Genomic DNA, 20,716 nt, shown 5'->3' with positions numbered 1-20,716 from the left:
TCACCTGCATCCTCCGTTGTCCCAGGGCTGACAGCTTCTTCCTGTCTTTAGCGGTCACATGGTACCGCTCATTAAGGTCATGAATATGCTTCCAAGCCCATAGGCGTGGAGTCGTGTCCATATTCATGACCTTAATGAGCGGTACCATGTGACCGCTGAAGACAAGAAGAAGGTGGCAGCCCTGGGACAACGGAGGATGCAGGGGACGTTCAGCGACGGCACAGGAGGGTGAGTATGATCTCCCAGCCACCTTCTCCTGCCGCCGTTCTCCCTCCCCCGCTGACTTTCTTCACAATGACTCATGTATAAGCCGAGGGGGCATTTTCAGCACAAAAATGTGCTGAAAATCTCTGCTTATACACGAGTATATACGGTATATAGCAATGACAGCTGCTGTCAGAGACCCAAAGTCCACTATAAACATAAACTTATCCTTCTCTATGTTCATTACTTGGTCTCTATTGACAGGTTATTGGGGATATTAGTAAACTGCTCGTTATGGGACTAGTTGTGTTCCAGTGTGAAACTTTTTTTTTTTTGTTTTCTAATAAATACAGGTAACTGCAAAGACTATGGCTCAACATGATGAGCTAATGCGCAAAACAGAAACCATGAATGTTTTAATTGAAACTAATAGATTATTAAGGGAAGATAAAGAAAAGCTGGACCATGACCTCCAGCAACTGCAAGCCAAGGTAAGGCCAACCTAGTTTGCTTTTTACAAAATGGATACTGCCAATAGGAAATTGATTGTTCCTTTAGTTAAATAAGTCAGCGGGTGATGTGGAAAAAACAAGCAATTGCAATAAGTATATGATCAGTTTTTCATTTTAGATGTAAAACAAAGATTGATAAAAAGAGTCTTTGTAAATTCATTGCAATGTTTTGAGGACTGGTTTATTTCCGCACTTACAATAAGTGCATTTATTTGGGGCTAAAAATCACGTTTGCAATTTGGTTTCATTAAATATGTATCCGTTTGCATTCTTTAGCCTCTGTTTTTCCTTCGCCTCATTGTGGGACACAGGACCATGAGTGTTATGCTGCTGCCACTAGGAGGACACTAAGCAAATACACCGGGAAATTAACTCCTCCTCCGCAGTATACACCCTCTTCTGGCTCTACGTTGAACCAGTGTCTGTCGGAGGCACTAGGGTCTGGCTTCAGACCTCGACTTCATTATTTTTATTTTTTACTTTTTCCTATGGATTGAAGGGGCGACGGGGCCTTTCAAGGTCCCGATCTCCCAAAATCATCAACAGACGGGAACGCGGAGTGTCGTCTCCCCGTACCCCCTCCTGCAACCTCAATGCCATGCTTGGGCTCTCCTTAGGCCTGTTTCACACTTCCGTTTTTGTGTCCGCCAAACGGATCCGTTTCCGTTTTTTTGACGGAAACTGATGCAAACGGATCCGTTTTTTTGACGGATCCGCGGTAACCGTAATGGAAGTCTATGGGACAAAAAAAACGGATCCTGCAAAAAATGGCGGATCCGTTTTTTTACGGAAAACAACGGATTTTGACGGATTTGAAAAAACGGAAGTGTGAAACAGGCCTTAGGGGCGACGGATCCTTTAATGGGTCCGCTCTTCCCACACCGACAACAGACGGGAACATAGGGTGTCACCCCCACGTACCTCCTTCTGGAGCCAGACCTTCAGCCGGACAAAATGCCCTGCCCTCCCCCCAAAGGATTACCTCAGGTAATATGCAGAGGCTCCCATTGGTGTCCGTGCAGCCCCACTGCACCACCACTGTCAGAAAGTTGATCATGTCAGGAGGCGGACTAGCCCTCTCCACCTCCCTATCAAAGGAACAAAGAAAATGGAAGTATATACCACTTGATAGAAAATACATTAAGTTTATTAAATAGTACTCATTATACAATTAAAATGCAAAAACAGAGATACAAAATGCAAAGTACCTCCCAGCAGCCAGGTATCTTAGAAAAACTTTAGGGTAGAAATAAAGGTATCTTAATGCACAACGAACATATCCTCAGTATATAAGGGATTGACCAAATACTCCTGTTTAATTTCCTGGATAGCTGTGCAAGACAGGTTATAAACAGTTAATATTCTGCCTAAAGAATATAAATATCAATCCCAATGAATGCCAAAGGGTTAACAAAAGATGACTGCTACAATGTAATATGGTATAATAATCCCTTCAACTACATATCCAAAGTGCATACATACATAATCCACAGGGCTAGTAAAATAACAAGAAAATGAATTCCAAGATAAATGGCTCTACAGTGCAAAGTGCATACAAAAATGTATACAAAATATATACACACTTTGGATATGTAGTTGATAGGATTATTATACCATATTACATTGTAGCAGTCTTTTTTTTGTTAACCCTTTGGCATTCATTGGGATTGATATTTATATTCTTTAGGCAGAGCATTAACTGTTTACAACCTGTCTTGCGCAACTATCCAGGAAATTAAACAGGAGTATTTGGTCAATCCTTTATATACTGAGGATATGTTCGTTGTGCATTAAGATACCTTTATTTCTACCTTAAAGTTTTTTCTAAGATACCTTGCTGCTGGGAGCTACTTTGCATTTTGTATCTCTGTTTCTTTATCGCTTCATTGGGGGACACAGCAGCTATGGTAATCTGTGTCCCCCAATGAAGGCTCCAAGAAAGAGAGATTTTACGTCAAGAACCAAAAATCCCTCTTTATCGCCTCATTGGGGGACACAGATTACCATGGGTGCTGTGTCCCACCAATGAAGGCTCCAAGAAAGAGATTTTACGGTAAGGCCTGTTTCACACATCCGTTTGTCACCATCAGTCAAAATCTGCCGTTTTGCAAAAAGAACGGATCCGCCATTTTGCTTGGCGGATCCGTTTTTTTCCTGTTGAGTTGCATTACCGGCGGATCTTGACGGATGGCCATCCGTTGGATCCGTTTTTTTGCGGATCCGCCAAAATTTTGGCGTCCGCCGACATGCCTGGACGGACAATGCAACGTTTTTTCAGACGACTGGATCCGCATTTTACATTGGACTTGCCTCGGCCGCAAATTTAACCCTAAACTCTGTTCTGGCGGCTGAAAATTCTCTCTCTGTCTCTCTCTCTCTGTGTCTCTCTCTCTGTGTCTCTCTCTCTGTGTCTCTCTCTCTGTGTCTCTCTCTCTGTGTCTCTCTCTCTCTGTGTCTCTCTCTCTGTGTCTCTCTCTCTGTCTCTCTCTCTGTGTCTCTCTCTCTGTCTCTGTGTCTCTCTGTCTCTGTGTCTCTCTGTCTCTGTGTCTCTCTGTCTCTGTGTCTCTCTGTCTCTGTGTCTCTCTGTTTCTGTGTCTCTCTGTCTCTGTGTCTCTCTGTCTCTGTGTCTCTCTGTCTCTGTGTCTCTCTGTCTCTGTGTCTCTCTGTCTCTGTGTCTCTCTGTCTCTGTGTCTCTCTGTCTCTGTGTCTCTCTGTCTCTGTGTCTCTCTGTTTCTGTGTCTCTCTGTCTCTGTGTCTCTCTGTCTCTGTGTCTCTCTGTCTCTGTGTCTCTCTGTCTCTGTGTCTCTCTGTCTCTGTGTCTCTCTGTCTCTGTGTCTCTCTGTCTCTGTGTCTCTCTGTCTCTGTGTCTCTCTGTCTCTGTCTCCAGACAGCGGTTCCTTTAAATTTCTTCCTTCACCGGATCCGTCAAAAAGCAAAGGTCCGGTGGCACACGTTAATGTCCATACACAGGCGGATCCGTTTTCCGCCATTTTGGCGGATTACAACTGACCTAAAAACTGATGTGTGAAACAGGCCTAGAAGCAAAAATCCCTCTTTGCATTTTAATTGTATAATGAGTACTATTTAATAAACTTAATGTCTTTTCTATCAAGTGGTCTATACTTCCATTTTCTTTGTTGCTTTGAGGTGTTTATAGGAAATATTGAAAATTAAGTCTTTTTTTTTGTATGGTCTCCCTATCAAAGGGATGGTGGATTGAGGATGATCTGCGATGGCCCATTCACTGTGCACCCGGCTCTGCTTCATCTGGCCTGTGAGTAGTGCAGCGTCCACTATCGGCAGGGGGGGGCTCCTTCTCCAGGATCGTCCGGGCTTTCAGAGGGATGGGTGTCCTGTTTTTGCGCTCCCACGTCAATCGCTGCCGCCACAAATTTAGTCCCCGGCTTCTAGCCGGGATAGGCCTAGCTCCCCCCACCTGGCGACTCTGCCCACTTCTTGGGCGCTTCTCGCTCTGAACGAGAAGTGCAGCGGCCACATCCCAGCTCCCTGGTAATGACTCCGCCCACTTTTTCTGGCGCTTCCCGTTTTTCACGAGAATTGCCGACTTCGTACATGTAACTACAGGCTGAGGACGCCATCACTTCCTCACTTCACCGCATGTGTGACTTCAGGCTCCTTTTTATACCGCAGCACAGACTACCTTCTCTGGGGGCACGGTCACAGGACCTGGGTAAGTTGGTACACGGCGCTTAACCCGTTCCCTGCAGTAGCCTCTAAGCAGCATTTACATGCAATATGTCTCAGTCAACGGCATCTAAGAAAGCTGATAAGACACACACAGAGTGGTGTATGCCTCATGTACCACATGTAATGCCCCACTACCACGGAGACACCTCACTGCAATCTGTGCAGTCTGCGACCCCCTCATGCGCACAGGAACCCCCTGCTAATGCCGATCCTAGTGGACCTAGCCCACCCGAGTGGGCCATGTCTCTGGCACAGTCCATGGCTTCCCTGGCTAAAACTGTAGAATCCTTCCGTCATTCCTCCTCAAGCCAGATCATCAGTTTACCCTGCGTAGAAGGCCCTTCAGCCATGCGAGGATCTTCCTCAAACGGGATGGACAGCAGCAGAGGACGTACAATCTTCTAGAAAACGTCCACATAACTCGTCCCCCAGGCACTCTGGTGCCTCAGCGTCCGCAAGCTCTGCTTCCCACTCCCCCTCACCAGGGGTTTGTAGTGAACACAACTCAGAATATGAGTCAGATGTGGCCGTAGACCCGGACTCGCTAGAGTATCAGGAGTCTCTAGATTCTCTCATTGAAGCGGTCAATAAGGCTCTGAGAGCAGACGAAGAGCTTGGAACTAGTCCGGATCACACTGTGTGCTTCAAAAGGAGCAAACATCCTCACAGGGTTTTTGCTAACCACCCTGAGTTTACGGGCGTTGTTCAGAGGCATTGAAGTCGCCCGGACAAGCGATTCACAGGGCAAAAGCCGCTAGAAGCACGGTACCCCTTTGCACCTACTCTAAGAAAGGAGTGGACGGAGTCCCCCTGCAGTGGCCCATATCACGGCTCACTTTCAAACCTGTCCTGTCTTTGTCTGACGGCTTGTCCATTAAAAACTCCACTGATCGACAGATTGACAATCTTGCTCGGTCAGTCTTTGAGGCTGCCGAAGCAGTACTCTTCCCTTCTTTCGCCACCACCTAGGTGGCCAGAGCTATGGTGGCCTGGGCAGAGGCTCTAGCCTAAGACCAGTCGAGACAATAGCCTACCTCCCGAGGCGGTCAGTCTCGCTTACCAGATTGCTCGGGCCGGGGATTATGTGGTACATGCCTCCCTAGATGTGGATAACTGTGCCGCACTTGCAGCCACAAACACCATTACCATCAGGAGAGCCCTATGGCTCCGAGAGTGGCGAGCAGACTCCGCTTCCAAAAAATCTTTAACTTCCCTGCCTTACAAGTGCTGGCGTTTGTTCGGAGATATTTTGGTCCAGTTTATCTCGGATGCTACTGGAGGAGAAAGCAAATTCCTCCCTTAGCAAAGACCTAGTCGGCCTTTTCGGAACAAGCACCACGTTCGATTCCGGCCTTTTTGCAGTACCGCAAGCTGGTCATCCGCAACCGCTTCCTCTAGCTCAGCCTGTCCCCTGCGCAGGGACAGGGATCCACAACCTTCATTCAAGCCCTCTCATTCTTTGAAAAGCAGACCCTCACTGCCCGGACCCAAGTGTACCTCTTCCCGCAAGTTCTCTGCTCAGTGACTCATTGCAGTATCCGGAGGACACTGACAGGGTAGGCGGCCGTCTACTCTTGTTTCGTCAGGTCTGGCTGGCGCTCATTCATGACCAATGGGTCAGAGATCTGGTGTCCTCCGGATGCAAAATAGAATTCGCGTCTCTCCCCCAAACACTCTTCTTCCAGTCGCGTCTTCCAAAGACGGAGGCGCATGCAGCCCCATTTTATAAGGCCATATACGCACTCTGCAACAACGGAGTCTTCATCCCGATCCCACACTCAGAAAGGTTCACGGGGTTTTACTCAGACCTGTTCGTGGTCCCAAAGAAAGACGGAACCATATGTCCCATCCTTGAACTAAAACTGTTGAACAAGTTTGTCAAAGTGCGTCATTTTAGAATGGAGTCTCTCCGTTCTGTTATCTCGCTGGAGAAAGGGGAATACCTCGCGTCTGTTGACATCAAGGATGCGTAGCTTCACATTCCAATCTTCTCAGGTCACCAAAGATTTCACGCTTCGTGATCGGAGACTAGCACTTTCAGTTCACTGCCTTGCCCTTCGGTCTTGCCACTGCCCAGAGGGTGTTCACCAAGGTCATGGCAGCCGTCATGTCTATTCTGCACACTCGGGGCATGGTGATTCTGCCCTACCTAGACAACCTCCTCATCAAGGGATAGTCCTTTCAGGCCTGTGCAGTGTGTAAGCATCACTGTGGACACGCTCACTTGTTTGGGTTGGCTGGTGAACCTAAGCAAGTCCTCCCCAACCCCATCCCAGAAAATCTCCTTTTTGGGATGATCCTGGACACTTCCCGAGGGTTGGTAATTCTCCCTCCAGAAAAGATCTCTGCACTGATCCGGGGAGCCCGGAAGCTTTCTCTTGCCCGCCCCCACTCCCTGTGGTTCGGCATGCAGGTCTTGTGGAAAATGGTAGCGACAATCGAGGCAGTACCGTTTGCTCAATTTCATCTCCGTCCTCTGCAGCAGGCATTGCTGTCGGCTTGGGACAGAAATCCGGCCTCTCTGGACCGCCGGTTTCGTCTGTCCCCCCGGATCAGGCGGTCTCTCCGGTGGTGGACGTCGATGTCCTCATTGGGTCAGGGAAGGTCCTTTCTTCCAGTCCACTGGCTGGTGGTGACCACCGACGCCAGTCTTCTAGGTTGGGGAGCAATCTTCCATCACCACATGGCTCAGGGAAGCTGGTCCATTCAGGAATCGCGTCTCCCGAACTATTGTCTCGAGATTTGGGCAATCAGGATAGCCCTTCAGCGATTCCATTAACTTCTGTCTGGTCGTCCCATTTGGATTCAGCCAGATAATGCCACGGCGGTGAGGTACATCAATCGTCAGGGAGAACACAAGCAGAAGAGCGATTCTTGAGGTAGCACACATTCTGCAATGGACCGAGACAAATCATCATTCAGTCATCTCTGCAGTTCATATTCCTGGAGTAGAGAATTGGACTGCAGATTTTCTCAGCTGTCAGAGTCTGGCCTCGGGAGAGTGGTCCTTTCATCCGGAAGTTTTTCAGCAGATTTGCCAGCGCTGGGGAACACCGGATGTAGACCTCATGGCCTCCAGGCTAAATGGCAAAGTTCCGACATTCGTAGCTCGGTCCCGCGACACATTAGCCATCGGGTCGGATGCCCTGGTGCTTCCGTGGCATTAGTTTTGCCTCCCTTATATTTTTCCGCCGCTTCCGCTAATTCCAAGGGTCATCCGGAAGATCAAGGCGGAATGAATCCCAGTGATTCTCTTCTCACCAGACTGGCCATGCTAAGCGTGGTACGCGGAACTAGTGCAACTAGTTGCCGACGTTCCCTGGCTGTTACCGGACCACCCAGACCTTCTCTCTCAGGGGCCTATTTACCGCCAGAACTCAAGAGTGCTGAGTTTTCGCAAAGGATTACTGGGAACGGATGCGCGGGACGTCGGAGGGTGAGAATAACACCATTTTTTATTTTTTTTTACATTCTATCTTTTACTACTGATGCCGCATAGGCAGCCTCAGTAGTAAAAAGTTGGTCACACTCGTCAAACACTATGTTTGACGAGTGTGACCAACCTGTCAATCAGTTCTCCAAGCGATGCTCCAGATCGCTTGGAAAACGCTAGCATTTTGCAAGCTAAATACGCTTGCAAAATGCTAGTTTTTCTGCGGGAAAATCGCGGGAATTTAAAATGCGATTTTTCCCGCGGACTGGAATTCCGGAATTCTCGCGGTAATTTCCGCGAGAGTTCCGGTACGTGTGCACTTAGCCTCAGGCCTGGCACTGGCTTCTGTCAAATGCCAAATTTTCCCTTCACACATGACAGCACACCTGAGAGAGGGATCCGCCCCGCCAGGACAGGAACCTACTGAAATATAAGGGGCGGCACCTCTCCCCCGCTTCAGTTGGGTTCCTGTCCTGGAATGGGATCCCAGTCTGACAGCGGCAGTGCCTGTCATGGATGAAAGTGGTCCCAGGGCCGTCCCGGCGTGGGAAGAGCAGGTCAGCTTACCTGCAGCGCCGGCAGTCGGTGGCCTGGAAGCGCAGTCCCTGGGGATCCTCCTCAAGGCCCTGGGTTCGTGCGGGTACGGTCAGGCGGCCTCTGTAGTGGGGCGCTCCTCCGTGCCTCCCTCCCCTTGCGCGCGTCCAATCCTTCTCCCTCAGAACGACAGTGAGAGCCGGGGGCGGTTTCCGGCGTCTGACGTCAGCGGCGCGGGGCACCCTGGGAGTGCGCCGGCTGACGTCACAGGCACGACGGCAAGATGGCACCTGGTGCGACGCCGGCTGCTGTAAGAAGAATGGAGGGCGGCAGGCGGTCGCGGGGGGGAGGGGAAGACGCGCTCACCGAACGGACCTATTTAAAGGAGGACGAGGAGCAGGGCGGCCAGGTGATACAGGGGTCACAGCAGGAGCGTTCACCGTCTCCACCATCTCTGCCCCCATCGCAGACCTCTGCATGTAAGCATGGCAGCCGCTCAAGCGGCAAAAGCAGCAGCCGCCCGAGCCACAGATCGAGAGAGCATAGAACACATGCTCCAACACAGCCTCCGAGTCCGGTACCTGACTTTATGGGTGGTGAGTGATCTTCGTGAATGTTAGACCAATGCTAATAGGGTCCTTCTTGTGTGTTATTTTTCCTTAGGGAAAAGGCAGAAAATCAGGGAGCAAAAGAAATAATAGCGAGTGTGCCATATGTCAAAGCCTCCTAGCGAGAGATTGGCAAAAGGACCTTTGCGCCGCTGTATCCAGCGAACTATGGCGGAGGAGGTGCCGAGCCTAGCAACTGACCACAGATCAGTCATCAGATCCGAGGTGGAAGGGTCACTTAAAATATTATTAAAGAAAGAGTAGGAGAGACTCCCCTAGTTCTTCATCAGACTCCTCCACGTCCGAGTATCAGGCTAAACACATGTCCTCCTCGGATAGTGATACGGGGGGCAAGCCGTGTTTTCCGGTAGAGGATACGGATGCGCTCCTTAAAGCCATTAGAACAACCATGGGCCTACAGGAGGAGAAAACAACTAAGTCCCTAGAAGATGTCATGTTCGGGGGGTTACAGGAAAGGAAAAAGCGCACCTTTCCAGTCAATGAGAAAATCCAGGCACTCATTGAAAGAGAATGGAAGAAGCCTGAAAGGTCAGGAAGCCTTCCCTCCTCCTCAAAAAGGAGATATCCCTTTGAACCTAAAGATACGGAAATATGGGACAAGGTCCCAAAGATTGACGCAGTAGGGTCCAGATCATCCAAAAAATCGGCCCTGCCCCTAGAAGACTCAGGGGTACTGAGAGACCTGCTAGATAAGAAAGCAGACTCCTACCTAAGACATACATGGGAAGCAGCGTCAGGGGGTCTGAAGCCGGAAATAGCTGGCACCTGCACAGCACGATCCTTAATGATCTGGCTACAGCAGCTGGAAGAAAAACTTGCATCCAAAGTTTCAAGAGAAAAAATTTTGACGGATATGTATCTTCTACATGGAGCAGCTGCTTTTTTGGCCGACACCTTGGCCGATTCCATGAGATTAACGGCGAGGGCGGCAGGATTATCAAACGCCGCGAGGCGTGCATTATGGCTTAAAGGCTGTCCTGGAGATCTACAATCAAAAGCCAAATTGTGCTCTCTTCCGTGTGATGGACAATTTCTATTTGGAAAAAATTTGGACAACATCCTGGAAAAACAGGTGATAGAAGGGCTTCCCCAGATTCCCAGGGGATCAGAGAAGGCCGCCCTTTCGGAGAGGAAAATTCAACAGGGGCCGTCCTCCGGGGGATCAGAAAAGATGGGAGGAAAAAAGGAAGGAGTCTGGATTCATGTTTGGCGGAGCTGCTTCATCCCCAAAGAAATCCCCACAATGACGCCGGTATCCCGGTAGGGGGGAGACTGATACACTTTCCCAGGCCTGAGAAAAGAGCATCGTCCAATTCCTGAATCTTAAACATTATAAAAGAAGGCCTCAAAATCCCATTTTTTTCAACGTCCGAGAGCATCATTTGTGGTGACCCCCGTCAGGAAGGGGATAGAAGAGCAATTGGCCCTGGAGGCAGAAATCCTAAGTCTGCTAGACAAACACGTTCTGACAGAAGTCCCAAGCGAACAGGAGAGAAAGGGATTCTACTCACCCCTCTTTCTAATAAAAAAAAAAAAAACAAACCAATCATTCAGGACGATTATAAATCTCAGAGACCTCAATCAATGGATAGAAAACCAGACCTTCAAAATGGAGTCAGTAACTTCGGCCATAAAGCTATTACACCACAATTGTTTTATGACCGTAATCGATCTGAAGGATGCCTACTTAAGGGTAACTCTCTCCATCCAGGGCAACCTCAAGCATTTTCAATTCAGAGCCCTTCCATTCGGCATATCCATAGCCCCGAGGGTGTTTACGAAAGTCATAGCGGAGATGTCGGCCTTCTTCCGAATCCACAACACAATTATAATACCCTACTTGGACGATTTTCTAATAGTGGGCAACTCGGAACATCACTGCACAGAACAGGTGGAAAGGGTAACAGATACTCTACAGTGACTTGGCTGGATGGTGAATATCAAAAAGTCAAGACTACAACCCCTAAAGAGGCAAATATTTTTAGGGTTCATCCTGGACTCGGAACAACAATCTTGTCTGTTGCCAGAGGCCAAAGTGGAAAAGGTGAGGAATATGTCCTTGGCAGCCATAGACCAGACTTACACGACCATGAGGGGTGCGATGTCTTTACTGGGCACCCTGACAGCCTGTATTCTGGGCACAATTTCATACCCGTCAACTGCAAGCAGAGAGCCTATCGGCACAGAAATCGCTAAGAGGGCGTTTGGAAGGAAGGCTGGAGCTTTCCTTAAAAGTCAAAAACTCTCTTAGATGGTGGTTAGACAGGACGAACCTGGTAGCAGGAACATTATGGCACACACCAGTGTCCGATGTGATCCTGATGGACGCGAGTTCCTTGGGGTGGGGGGCGCACCTGAGGGGACAGGCAGCCCAGGGACCCTGTGGACACCAAGAGCAAAAAGCATCCTCCAGCCTAAAAGAGCTACGGGCAGTAAACAAAGCCTTATAAGGTTTATTCCCAGCCTAGAAGGCCGCAATGTCCAGATCATGTCGGACAACAAAGTGACAGTAGCATATATCAACCACCAGGGAGGGACAAGGTCACACTCCTTAATGAACGAAGCCAACGAAATTTTTCACAGGGCAGAACGACATCTGTTCTCCCTAACGGCACTACACATAAGAGGGGTGGAGAACATACAAGACGATTTCCTAAGTTGCAACACTTTGAGGCAAGGAGAATGGGCCCTAAATCACTTAGTGTTCCAGAAGATAGTGCAACTCTGGGGAGAGCCGGTAATAGACCTCTTCGCCAACAGAAGCAACAAGGCAGGTAAAGAGATTCTGTCCATTAAACCCAAAAGGAGAACCATGGGCTGTGGACGCTTTGCAAATTCCGTGGAATTTCAAACTGGGTTACGCCTTTCCTCCAGTAGCTCTAATCCCAGCAGTAGTGAAGAAAATAAGAGAAGATCAAGCCAGAGTGCTCTTAATAGCACTGTTCTGGCCAAAAAGACCCTGGTTCTCGCTACTGCAGATGTCCCTCTCAGATCCATGGGTACTTCCAGAGATTCCAGACCTGCTAACTCAGGGTCCAGTATTCCACACGCAAGTCAAGGGGTTCCATTTGACGGCATGGAATTTGAGAGGTCACTTTTTAAGAAATAGAGGGTTCTCCCCTGGGTTGGTGAGTACGCTGATGAAAAGTAGAAAGCCAGTAACAACTAATATATACGGTAGAACATGGAACAAGTTTCTACAGTTCCTGGGGAAGCCGTTAGACCAAAAACCTCCGATCATGCCATCTTAGAATTCTTACAGGCAGGACTACAACTGGGCCTAGCGGTAAATACCCTTAAAGCACAGGTTTCAGCACTAGGCGCTCTATGTAACTGCAACATAGCAGCAAGCAGATGGGTAGCCAGATTTATTAAATCCTGCCAGAGGTCTAGACCAATTCCATTACCAAGAATAGCGCCGTGGGATTTAAACCTAGTGTTAGAAGCTCTCACGAAAGAGCCATTTGAGCCGGTTCACCAACTGCCAGTAAAATCTCACCCTAAAAACCATTATTTTAGTGGCCCTTACATCAGCCCGTAGAGTAAGTGACTTACAGGCCCTCTCGGTTAATCCACCTTATACCCAGTTGTACTAGGACAGGATTGTCCTAAAAACAGACCCTGCTTATTTACCGAAAGTTGTATCAGATTTCCACCGTAGCCAGGAGATTGTCCTTCCCTCCTTCTGTGAGAATCCAAAAAACCCAGGAGAGGAGAAATTCCACAAACTAGATGTTAAGAGCCCTCTAAGGCTACTTTCACACTAGCGTCGTGCACTGTACGTCGCTATGCGACATTGCAGCGCACCGACGCATAGTGTGGAAGCGCTGCACAACGGGGGCAGCGGATGCTGTTTTTCATCGCATCCGCTGCCCCATTGTGAGGTGCGGGGAGGCGGGGGCGGAGTTCCGGCCGCGCGTGCGCGGTCGGAAATGCTGCAGACGACGCACCAAAAAACGTTACATGTAACGTTTTTTGGTGGCGACGGTCCGACGCAACCGTCGCATGACAGTTGCGACGTGTGGCAATGCATCGCACTGCATCGTTAATAAGTCTATGGAGAAAAAACGCATCCTGCAAGCACTTTTGCAGGATGCGTTTTTTCTTCAAAGCGACGCATAGCGACGTGCAGTGCACAACGCTAGTGTGAAAGTAGCCTTAGTGTACTGTTACACTAAGCGATGCACCAGCGATCCCGACAACGATATGGATCGCTGGTGCATCGCTAAGTGGTCGCTAGTGAGCTGCCACACAGGCAGATCTCACCAGCGACATAGCAGCGGTCGGGGGTCGCTACTTACCTGTCAGACGCGGCGATCCTGACGTCCTGTCGCTCGTCGGCGCCACAGGAAGCCCAGCAGGAAGCGGCCGACGACAAACATCCCAGGATGTTCTCGCGCGATCAGCGATAACCAGCGCAGGAGCCGGTCGCAGGTAAGTATCAGACATAGCGATATCGCTGCTGCATCACAAAACCAGTGACGTTTCAGCGATATTGCTAGCGATCTCGCTGTGTGTAACGGGGGGCTTTAGAGTATGTATCAGTGACTAGCTAGTGGAGGAGGTCCCAGTCCCTATTTGTAGCCTTCCAGGGTGCCAGGAAGGGCTATGGAGTATCAAAAGGGACTATTGCCAGATGGATTAGGGAGGCCATTAGTGTAGCCTACTCAGCTGGTGGCGTTCTGATTCCTGACGACATCAAGGCTCATTCCACCAGAGCCGTGGCGACCTCCTGGGCTGAAAAAGCAGAGGTATCGATTGATCAAATATGTAAGGCTGCTACCTGGGCCTCACCCTCAACCTTTTTTAAGGTTGAGGGTGAACTTTGGTAGAAGGGTGCTGCAAGCGGTGGTCCCTCCCTAAGGTGTTTCGAAGTCTCCAAAAATCTCTCAGGTGTGCTGTCATGGGTGAAGGGAAAACCACCATGGTTACTTACCGGTAGCCGGTGTTTCCGGAACCCATGACAGCACCCGTATATTCCCCCCCTCTTTTTCACTGTATGGGTGTGCACGTTAGTAGGGTGTATTTGTGTGATGTGGTGTTGGATTAACGTGTAATTAACCGGGAAGTCCTCTCAATGCTCTGTAACCAACTGAAGCGGGGGAGAGCTGCCGCCCCTTATATTTCAGTAGGTTCCTGTCCTGGCAGGGCGGATCCCTCTCTCAGGTATGCTGTCTTGGGTTTTGGAAAAACCGGCTACCGGTAAGTAACCATGGTGGTTTCAGCCCTATCCGTCCTGTTCCAGCGAAGGATAGCTTCCAAATCGCAGGTTAAGACCTTCATTCACGGAGTGTTGCATCTTGTCCCTCTCTACAAGATGCCACTGGAGCCTTGGGATCTTAATTTGGTCCTAAGCGCCTTGCAAGAGACCCCCTTCGAACCTCTGCAGGACGCATCACTTACTCTTCTTTCTTGGAAAGTTGCCAAGTAAAAGGTGGTGGTGAGGACGTCTCCGTCCTTCTTGCCTAAAGTCGTCTCTTCTTTTCATCTGAAGGAGGACAGTTTTGCCCTCGTTCTGCCCAGCTCCGGCCCATCGTACTGAGAAAGCTCTCCACACTTTGGATTTGGTGAGGGCACTCAGGAAATACATTTCCCGAATGGCGTCTTTCCGCAAATCGGATTCCCACTTTGTGCTTCCGGAGGGACACCTAAAGGAGCTACCTGCATCTAAAGTTACAATAGCCAGATGGATCCGCTGTGCGATCCAAGAGGCCTACCGTGTCAGAGGTCAGCCTATCCCGGCGGGGATCAAGGCACACTCCACTCGGTCAGTGGGGCTTCCTGGGCCGTTCGGCATCAGGCGTGAGCACAGCAAGTTTGCAAGGCTACTACTTGGTCCAGCCTGCACACGTTTGTTAAACATTACAACATTCTTTCTCAAGCTTCTACAGATGCGGCCTTTGGCAGACCGTTTCTGCAATCGGCAGCGTCATATCTGTAGGTCAGGTTTAATTGTTTGGTACACAAGATTTCAGCTGTCGTGCTGTTTCCCACCCAGGGACTGCTTTAGGACGTCCCATGTTCCTGTGTCCTCCAATGAGGCGAAAGAGAAATGGATTTTTGTGTGACTCACCGTAAAATCCTTTCCTCAGAGCCACTCATTGGAGGACACAGCACCCACCCTGTTGGCTTGTGGATGTTCTTTGGTTTTGACATATTGTGTTTTTTTTTTGTTTTATAATTACGAAGTCCTACTGCTTTGACACCAAACTGGTTCAATGTAGAGCCAGCAGAGGGTGTATACTGCGGAGGAGTTAATTTCTCTGTGTATTTGCTTAGTGTCCTCCTAGTGGCAGCAGCATAACACCCATCGTCCTGTGTCTCCCAATGAGTGGCTCGAAGAAAAGGATTTTACAGTGAGTACACACAAAAATCCCTGTTTCACTGTCTCTTGCTGGCTGCGCAATGAGTTGGCTGAGAATCCATCAGTGAGATGTTCTGACAGTCGGAGAGTGGAGAGCTTTTAACTCCTTTTATCGGTCTTTTTCTGAGTTCATCTAAGCTGATTTATGACCACAGACCACAAAAAAGATGATTGTGCAGAGATACAAAAGACTAAAAGCCAAAATTATTATTTTATTATTGAAGCCCCGTTGCAAAAAATACATGCATTTTAAGTAGAAATAAATCTCTTCAAATATGGACAAAGTCTTTAACTATAGTCTCAGTTTTGCAGCTTTAGAATTTATATTTTGCAGGTGTTCTTGCAATGTTTTTCCTTGTTCTTATTTAAGGGAGTTCTCCATCCAGTATCTTCCTTTTTGAAAAATAGTAGCTTCCTTTTCTCTCTCGAATGATAAGCTTTTGCCGTTCTTCCCATCCAAAAACAGTCTTCTCATGTATATTGCTCTGGCTTTTTGGGGTGAACCCTTTTCCAGATGACCTCTCCTCCTTTGCTCTTGATTCCTGTTCCTTTGATGCCTTATTAGGGAAGCATAGAACCCATGGGTGCTGCTACCACCAGGAGGCTGGCACTAAAATAACAGTCGCTTCCTCCTCTTCAGGCTTTACCCACCTAGCGGCATCATGCTAACCCCAGCACCCTCCCTCAAAGATGAAAAGCTATGGTGCTGGACTGCAGGACAGTCGAGTATTTTCGCTTTGCCTGACCAATCGCTTTCCCCACCCTCCACTCTTCTGACACATATTCCATCTGCGCAACACTACTGTTGCTTCACCGGATAACTCGTGTGAGCGTTTGCTACTTTTCTTTTGGGATGCCATCACCTGACCTTATCCACTAATTTAACCTTTAGCTTTTGCAGTCTGACAGCTGTGTCGGCCTCACTCATTTTGGCTCTTGATCTGTCAGCGCAAAATCCTCTCCTCCCCCTTTTTTCCTGATGAAGCTGTACCCCACCATCTTTTATCCATCACGGTGAAGAAGTCTGCATCACCGGAGACGACACGGCCCTAACTGGTGCATGCACCTAGTATTTCAGTGACAATTGAGAAAAACCAACAGCCCAGGACCTCACAGCACCCAGCGGACCCTGACTCTTCAGGGCCTGTCCATCTCAGGGACCCACACCAGCCTCCCTCTGTTACCCCTTCTTCTGGAAGCTATCTCTTTCTATATTTCTCTGTTTCCTTGTCATGTCTAACTGCAGGGAAGATCGCTTGCGTCAGCCAGTCTAATCTCCACTAGTTGCCTTTTTTTGGATGCACAATTGGCAATTGCAAGTGTGACCGAGACAGCCGTAAGGCTGGAAACCAACACCGTGCCCGCCCAATCACTGTCTCCATAGACACTGGCTGTATTGGTGGAGGGGAGGGCCTCCGGCTAATTCCTCCACCGCGAACCACTCGCGGCTGTCAACCCCCAGGGCGTTTTTAAGTAAAAGAGCCACCTTCAGCAGCACTAAGGCTGCATTCTGTGAAGGTGACTCTTCTGTTTCTGACCCCTAGTAATGCAGAAATATTGACTATTATAAATAGGTCCTCATACCTGTAATGCGTCCCATAGGTATGGTGTGTCCCCCTGTATCAGCTGTCTGCCAGCCATCCATCATGCATCTGTTGTGTCTGGGCGCCGCCTCCTCCTGTGTAGTATGCCTGTGCTGTGACAACTCTAGCTGCAGCTTCCCCCATCCCCCTCTCCTCCCTCAGCACGCAGCGTCTGATGAGCTGACCTGCTTGTGTGCCGAGAGAGAAAAAAGAAAGAGGAGGAGGGGAATGGTGCAGCTAGAGTTGTCACAGCACAGGCATACTACACAGGAGGAGGCGGCGCCCAGACACAGGACAGAGGCATGATGGACGGCTGGCAGACGGCTGATACAGGGGGACACACCATACCTATGGGACACATTACAGGTATGAGGAGCTATTTATAAAAGTCGATGTTTCAGCGTTACTACGGGTCAGAAACAGAAGAGCCACCTTCACAGAATGCAGCCTTAGTGCTGGTGAAGGTGGCTATTTTACTTAAAAACGCCCTGGGGGGGTGACAGGTTCCCTTTAAATGCCGCAGTCAAATGCTGACAGCGGCATTTAACAAGCGCATCCAGCAATCGCGTCGGAAATCCGCCCACCAGTGACTCTCATCACGTGATTGCGGGTCACTAGTACGTTGGCATGACAACCGAAGGTCTCTGGAGACCTCCATGATTCAGTGCTGGCTTGCTGTGAGCGCCACCCAGTGGTCGCCACTCATAGCAAATGCGTAGTTCTGCTATATAGAGGTGATCTGATCATCACCTGTATGTTATTACAGCAGAGGTATATAACAGCACCCTAAAATTAAATAACTGTGAGTACATGCTGTTTTACAAGATGGACAACTAAGGATCCATCGTTTATGCAATAGAGAGAGAAGGTGTGGAACAACCACACAAATACGACTTCTAGATCCAAATTATTAGCAAAAATCACTTTATTGAAAAACAGGGACAGAGCAGGGAAAATGGGAAAGCATGTGCAGGGGAAATAAAGTGCAACAGTGCTGAAAGACGCGCCTAACCCGACAAATCTAGCACAAAGGTATCAATATGAATAACTGCAAATGCACAGTAATTATAGAGTTAGATAACAAGTGCCGCCTTAATCCAGTTTGTAATAATCTCCACATGTACATACTTGTTAAAATAAGGTAACCGTAGTGTAGGCTCTCAAAGATTAAAACAGATTGCACCAGTTATAACTGCCTGTTATAGTTCAGTAGCGCCGCTAAGTAGGGCAACAAAGTGTGTTATTTATACTGCACAGGGTTAGAGGATGGCGAGGTAATATAATTATCACCAATCTCAGACATAGCTGACATCATATCCCTTGGCCATGGTATCACCAAGCAATGACAAGTGGGAGTATACAGTTAGATGTAACAAGAACATATCCCCCGCAAGTGGGAGTACAGTGAGCTAACACTGGACATGCTAAGTGAAGAAGGGGGAAGGAGAACAGGAGAGGAGAGAGATCCTCAGTTACGTGTGCGGGCACCGATGCGGTCAAGCAAGCTGGCGGCGCGTCTCCCTGACGCGCGTTTCGGAGCGAGCCTCTGTCCCTGTTTTTCAATAAAGTGATTTTTGCTAATAATTTGGATCTAGATGTCGTATTTGTGTGGTTGTTCATCACCTGTATGTGCAGAGCCGATTGGGTTGTGGCAGCTTCTAGTCTCCCATGTAGACTATTGAAGCATGCCATAAGTTAGTTTTTAAAAATATAAAAGTTCAAATCACCCCCCTTTCGCCCCATTCAAAAAAAACACAAAAAAAAAAATTCACACATTCACATATTTGGTATCGCTGCGTTCAGAATCTCCCGATCTATCAATAAACAATAAAGATTAACCTGATTGCTGAACGGCGTAGGAAGGAAAATAAGTCAAAACGCCAGAATTGATTTTTTTCGGTCGCCACGACATTGCATTACAATGCAATAACGGGCAATCAAAAGATTGTATCTACACCAAATTGGTATCATTAAAAACGTCAGCTCGGCACACAAAAAATAAGTCCTCATCCAAACCGAGATCGTGTTAAATGGAGACTCTATGGGTATCAGAAAATGGTGCAATTTTTTTTTTTTTTTTTTAAGCAAAGTTTGGATTTTTTTTTTTCACCACTTAGATAAAAAAACCTAGACATGTTTGGTGTCTATGAACTCGTAATGACCTGGAGAATCATGGCAGATCAGTTTTGGCATTTAGTGAACCTAGTAAAAAAAAAAAAGCTTAAGAAAAAAACAAGTGTGGGATTGCACTTTTTTTTTGCAATTTCACGGCACTTGGAATTTTTTCCCTTTTTTCAGTACGCGACATGGTAAAACCAATGGTGTCGTTCGAAAGTACAACTCGTCCCACAAAAAACAAGCCCTCACATGGCCATATTAACGGAAAAATAAAAGTGTTACGGCTCTGAGAAGAAGGGGAGCAAAAAAAAAATATGCAAAACCGAAAAAAGCTCTGGGGGTTAAGGTGTTAATGTAATGATCAACAATGCAATAATTATAATATATCAATATTAATATAAAGTAGAATTAATTTCGGCCTATTGGTTCGGCCCTCCACAACAGTAACAGTCTCTCATGTGGCCCCTCGGGAAAATTAATTCCCCACCCCTGGTCTACTGCCTTTTCAGTATGTGGCTGATCTGACCAAGGTTTGCCAGTCCTTGATCCCTCTTCTGGAAGGTTTGTCCCTTGCCTGTATGGCCTCTGGTACTCTGACAGCTTCACATGGAGAGTCAGACTCAACAGCAGAGAATCTTCAGCATAGCAGATAATGAAACTAAGCAGTTGTCCTAATTCCCCTTTCTGGCCCCCTTTGGTCACATCCCCCATAGTTCCTTCTACTTATTTTTCTTCCCGAATGTTAACTCATTGAGTGAGGAAGATCCTTCCTCTCACTCAGAGGTGTATTAGGACACTGATGAACCCTCTAAATCAATTATGCCTTAAAAAATGAAGAAATTTCTGTAACCATTCCGAGGTCCTAACCAGGAAATGGAAGCGCACAGACAAACTGAGACCCAAGCGGCTGTCATTTAAACCATTCTCCGCTGAGCTTCTCTCTAAATGTGCTTTTTCCCTAAAGTGGACTCTCCTGTGCCGCATCTTTCCACGTCCACTGCCTTGCCACTGATGGTCGGAGCCTATCTAAAAGAGCTGACAGTCAGATGCATTGAGTCTCTGGAAAAGTCAGCTTTTGAGGCTTCTGTCTCGATGTTTACTTTTTGCTCTTGCGTCTCCAAAAACAATCTTAACGTGTTCCATGCAGTTGTCATGGCATCCTATCCAATGCCCAGGCTCCTGAACTTTGTGACTTTATCATCCAGATTACACTCTAAGGTAAATTCCTCTTGTCTGCTGGTAAAGGGCGAGACGTTCAGCTCAGACGTCCTGGCAACGTGTTATCCTGAGTTCTTTGAAATAGTCAGAGTGACACAGATATATGGAGCGATAGGCTGACAGGTCTCAGGGCGCTGATAATAGTAATCCGATGCTGCTCCTGTCGGGTGCCTCTAGAGAGGATAAAAACATGGGAAGCAGGGGAGCCACCTTGCCACCTGATGAAGACTGCGGTTATCCGTTGAAACGCGTAGTGGAACTTAATAAAGAAGAAAACCTTTCAAGCTTCTCCCTTTCCCATCCTGAGTTCTTTGGCTTGAAGGGAACTAGAAAAAAACGCTGTTAACCTTCAGATATGGGCTTAATCCGCAGGTTAATGGTGTTTCTAACCTGTCTGGCGCCTGCACGTATAC

The 20,716-nt window shown here is 48.1% G+C and overlaps 1 protein-coding gene across 1 annotated transcript in view; it reads left to right on the top strand.

Moving 5' to 3' along the window:
* Positions 1–20,716, top strand: part of LOC141096361 (nucleoprotein TPR-like) — a 198,692-nt gene that overhangs the window by 115,256 nt on the left and 62,720 nt on the right. Inside the window, exon 23 of the mRNA XM_073582916.1 lies at positions 558–695. Coding sequence (XP_073439017.1) covers positions 558–695 — 138 coding nt within the window. The remainder of the gene's footprint in view (positions 1–557; positions 696–20,716) is intronic.

This window comes from Dendrobates tinctorius, unplaced genomic scaffold (assembly GCF_039654945.1).
Source record: "Dendrobates tinctorius isolate UK_male_01 unplaced genomic scaffold, ASM3965494v1 ptg000074l, whole genome shotgun sequence".
Classification (NCBI taxonomy): domain Eukaryota; kingdom Metazoa; phylum Chordata; class Amphibia; order Anura; family Dendrobatidae; genus Dendrobates; species Dendrobates tinctorius.
The sequence above is the reverse complement of the archived record's forward strand: the minus strand, read 5'-3'. Positions and strand labels throughout refer to the sequence as shown.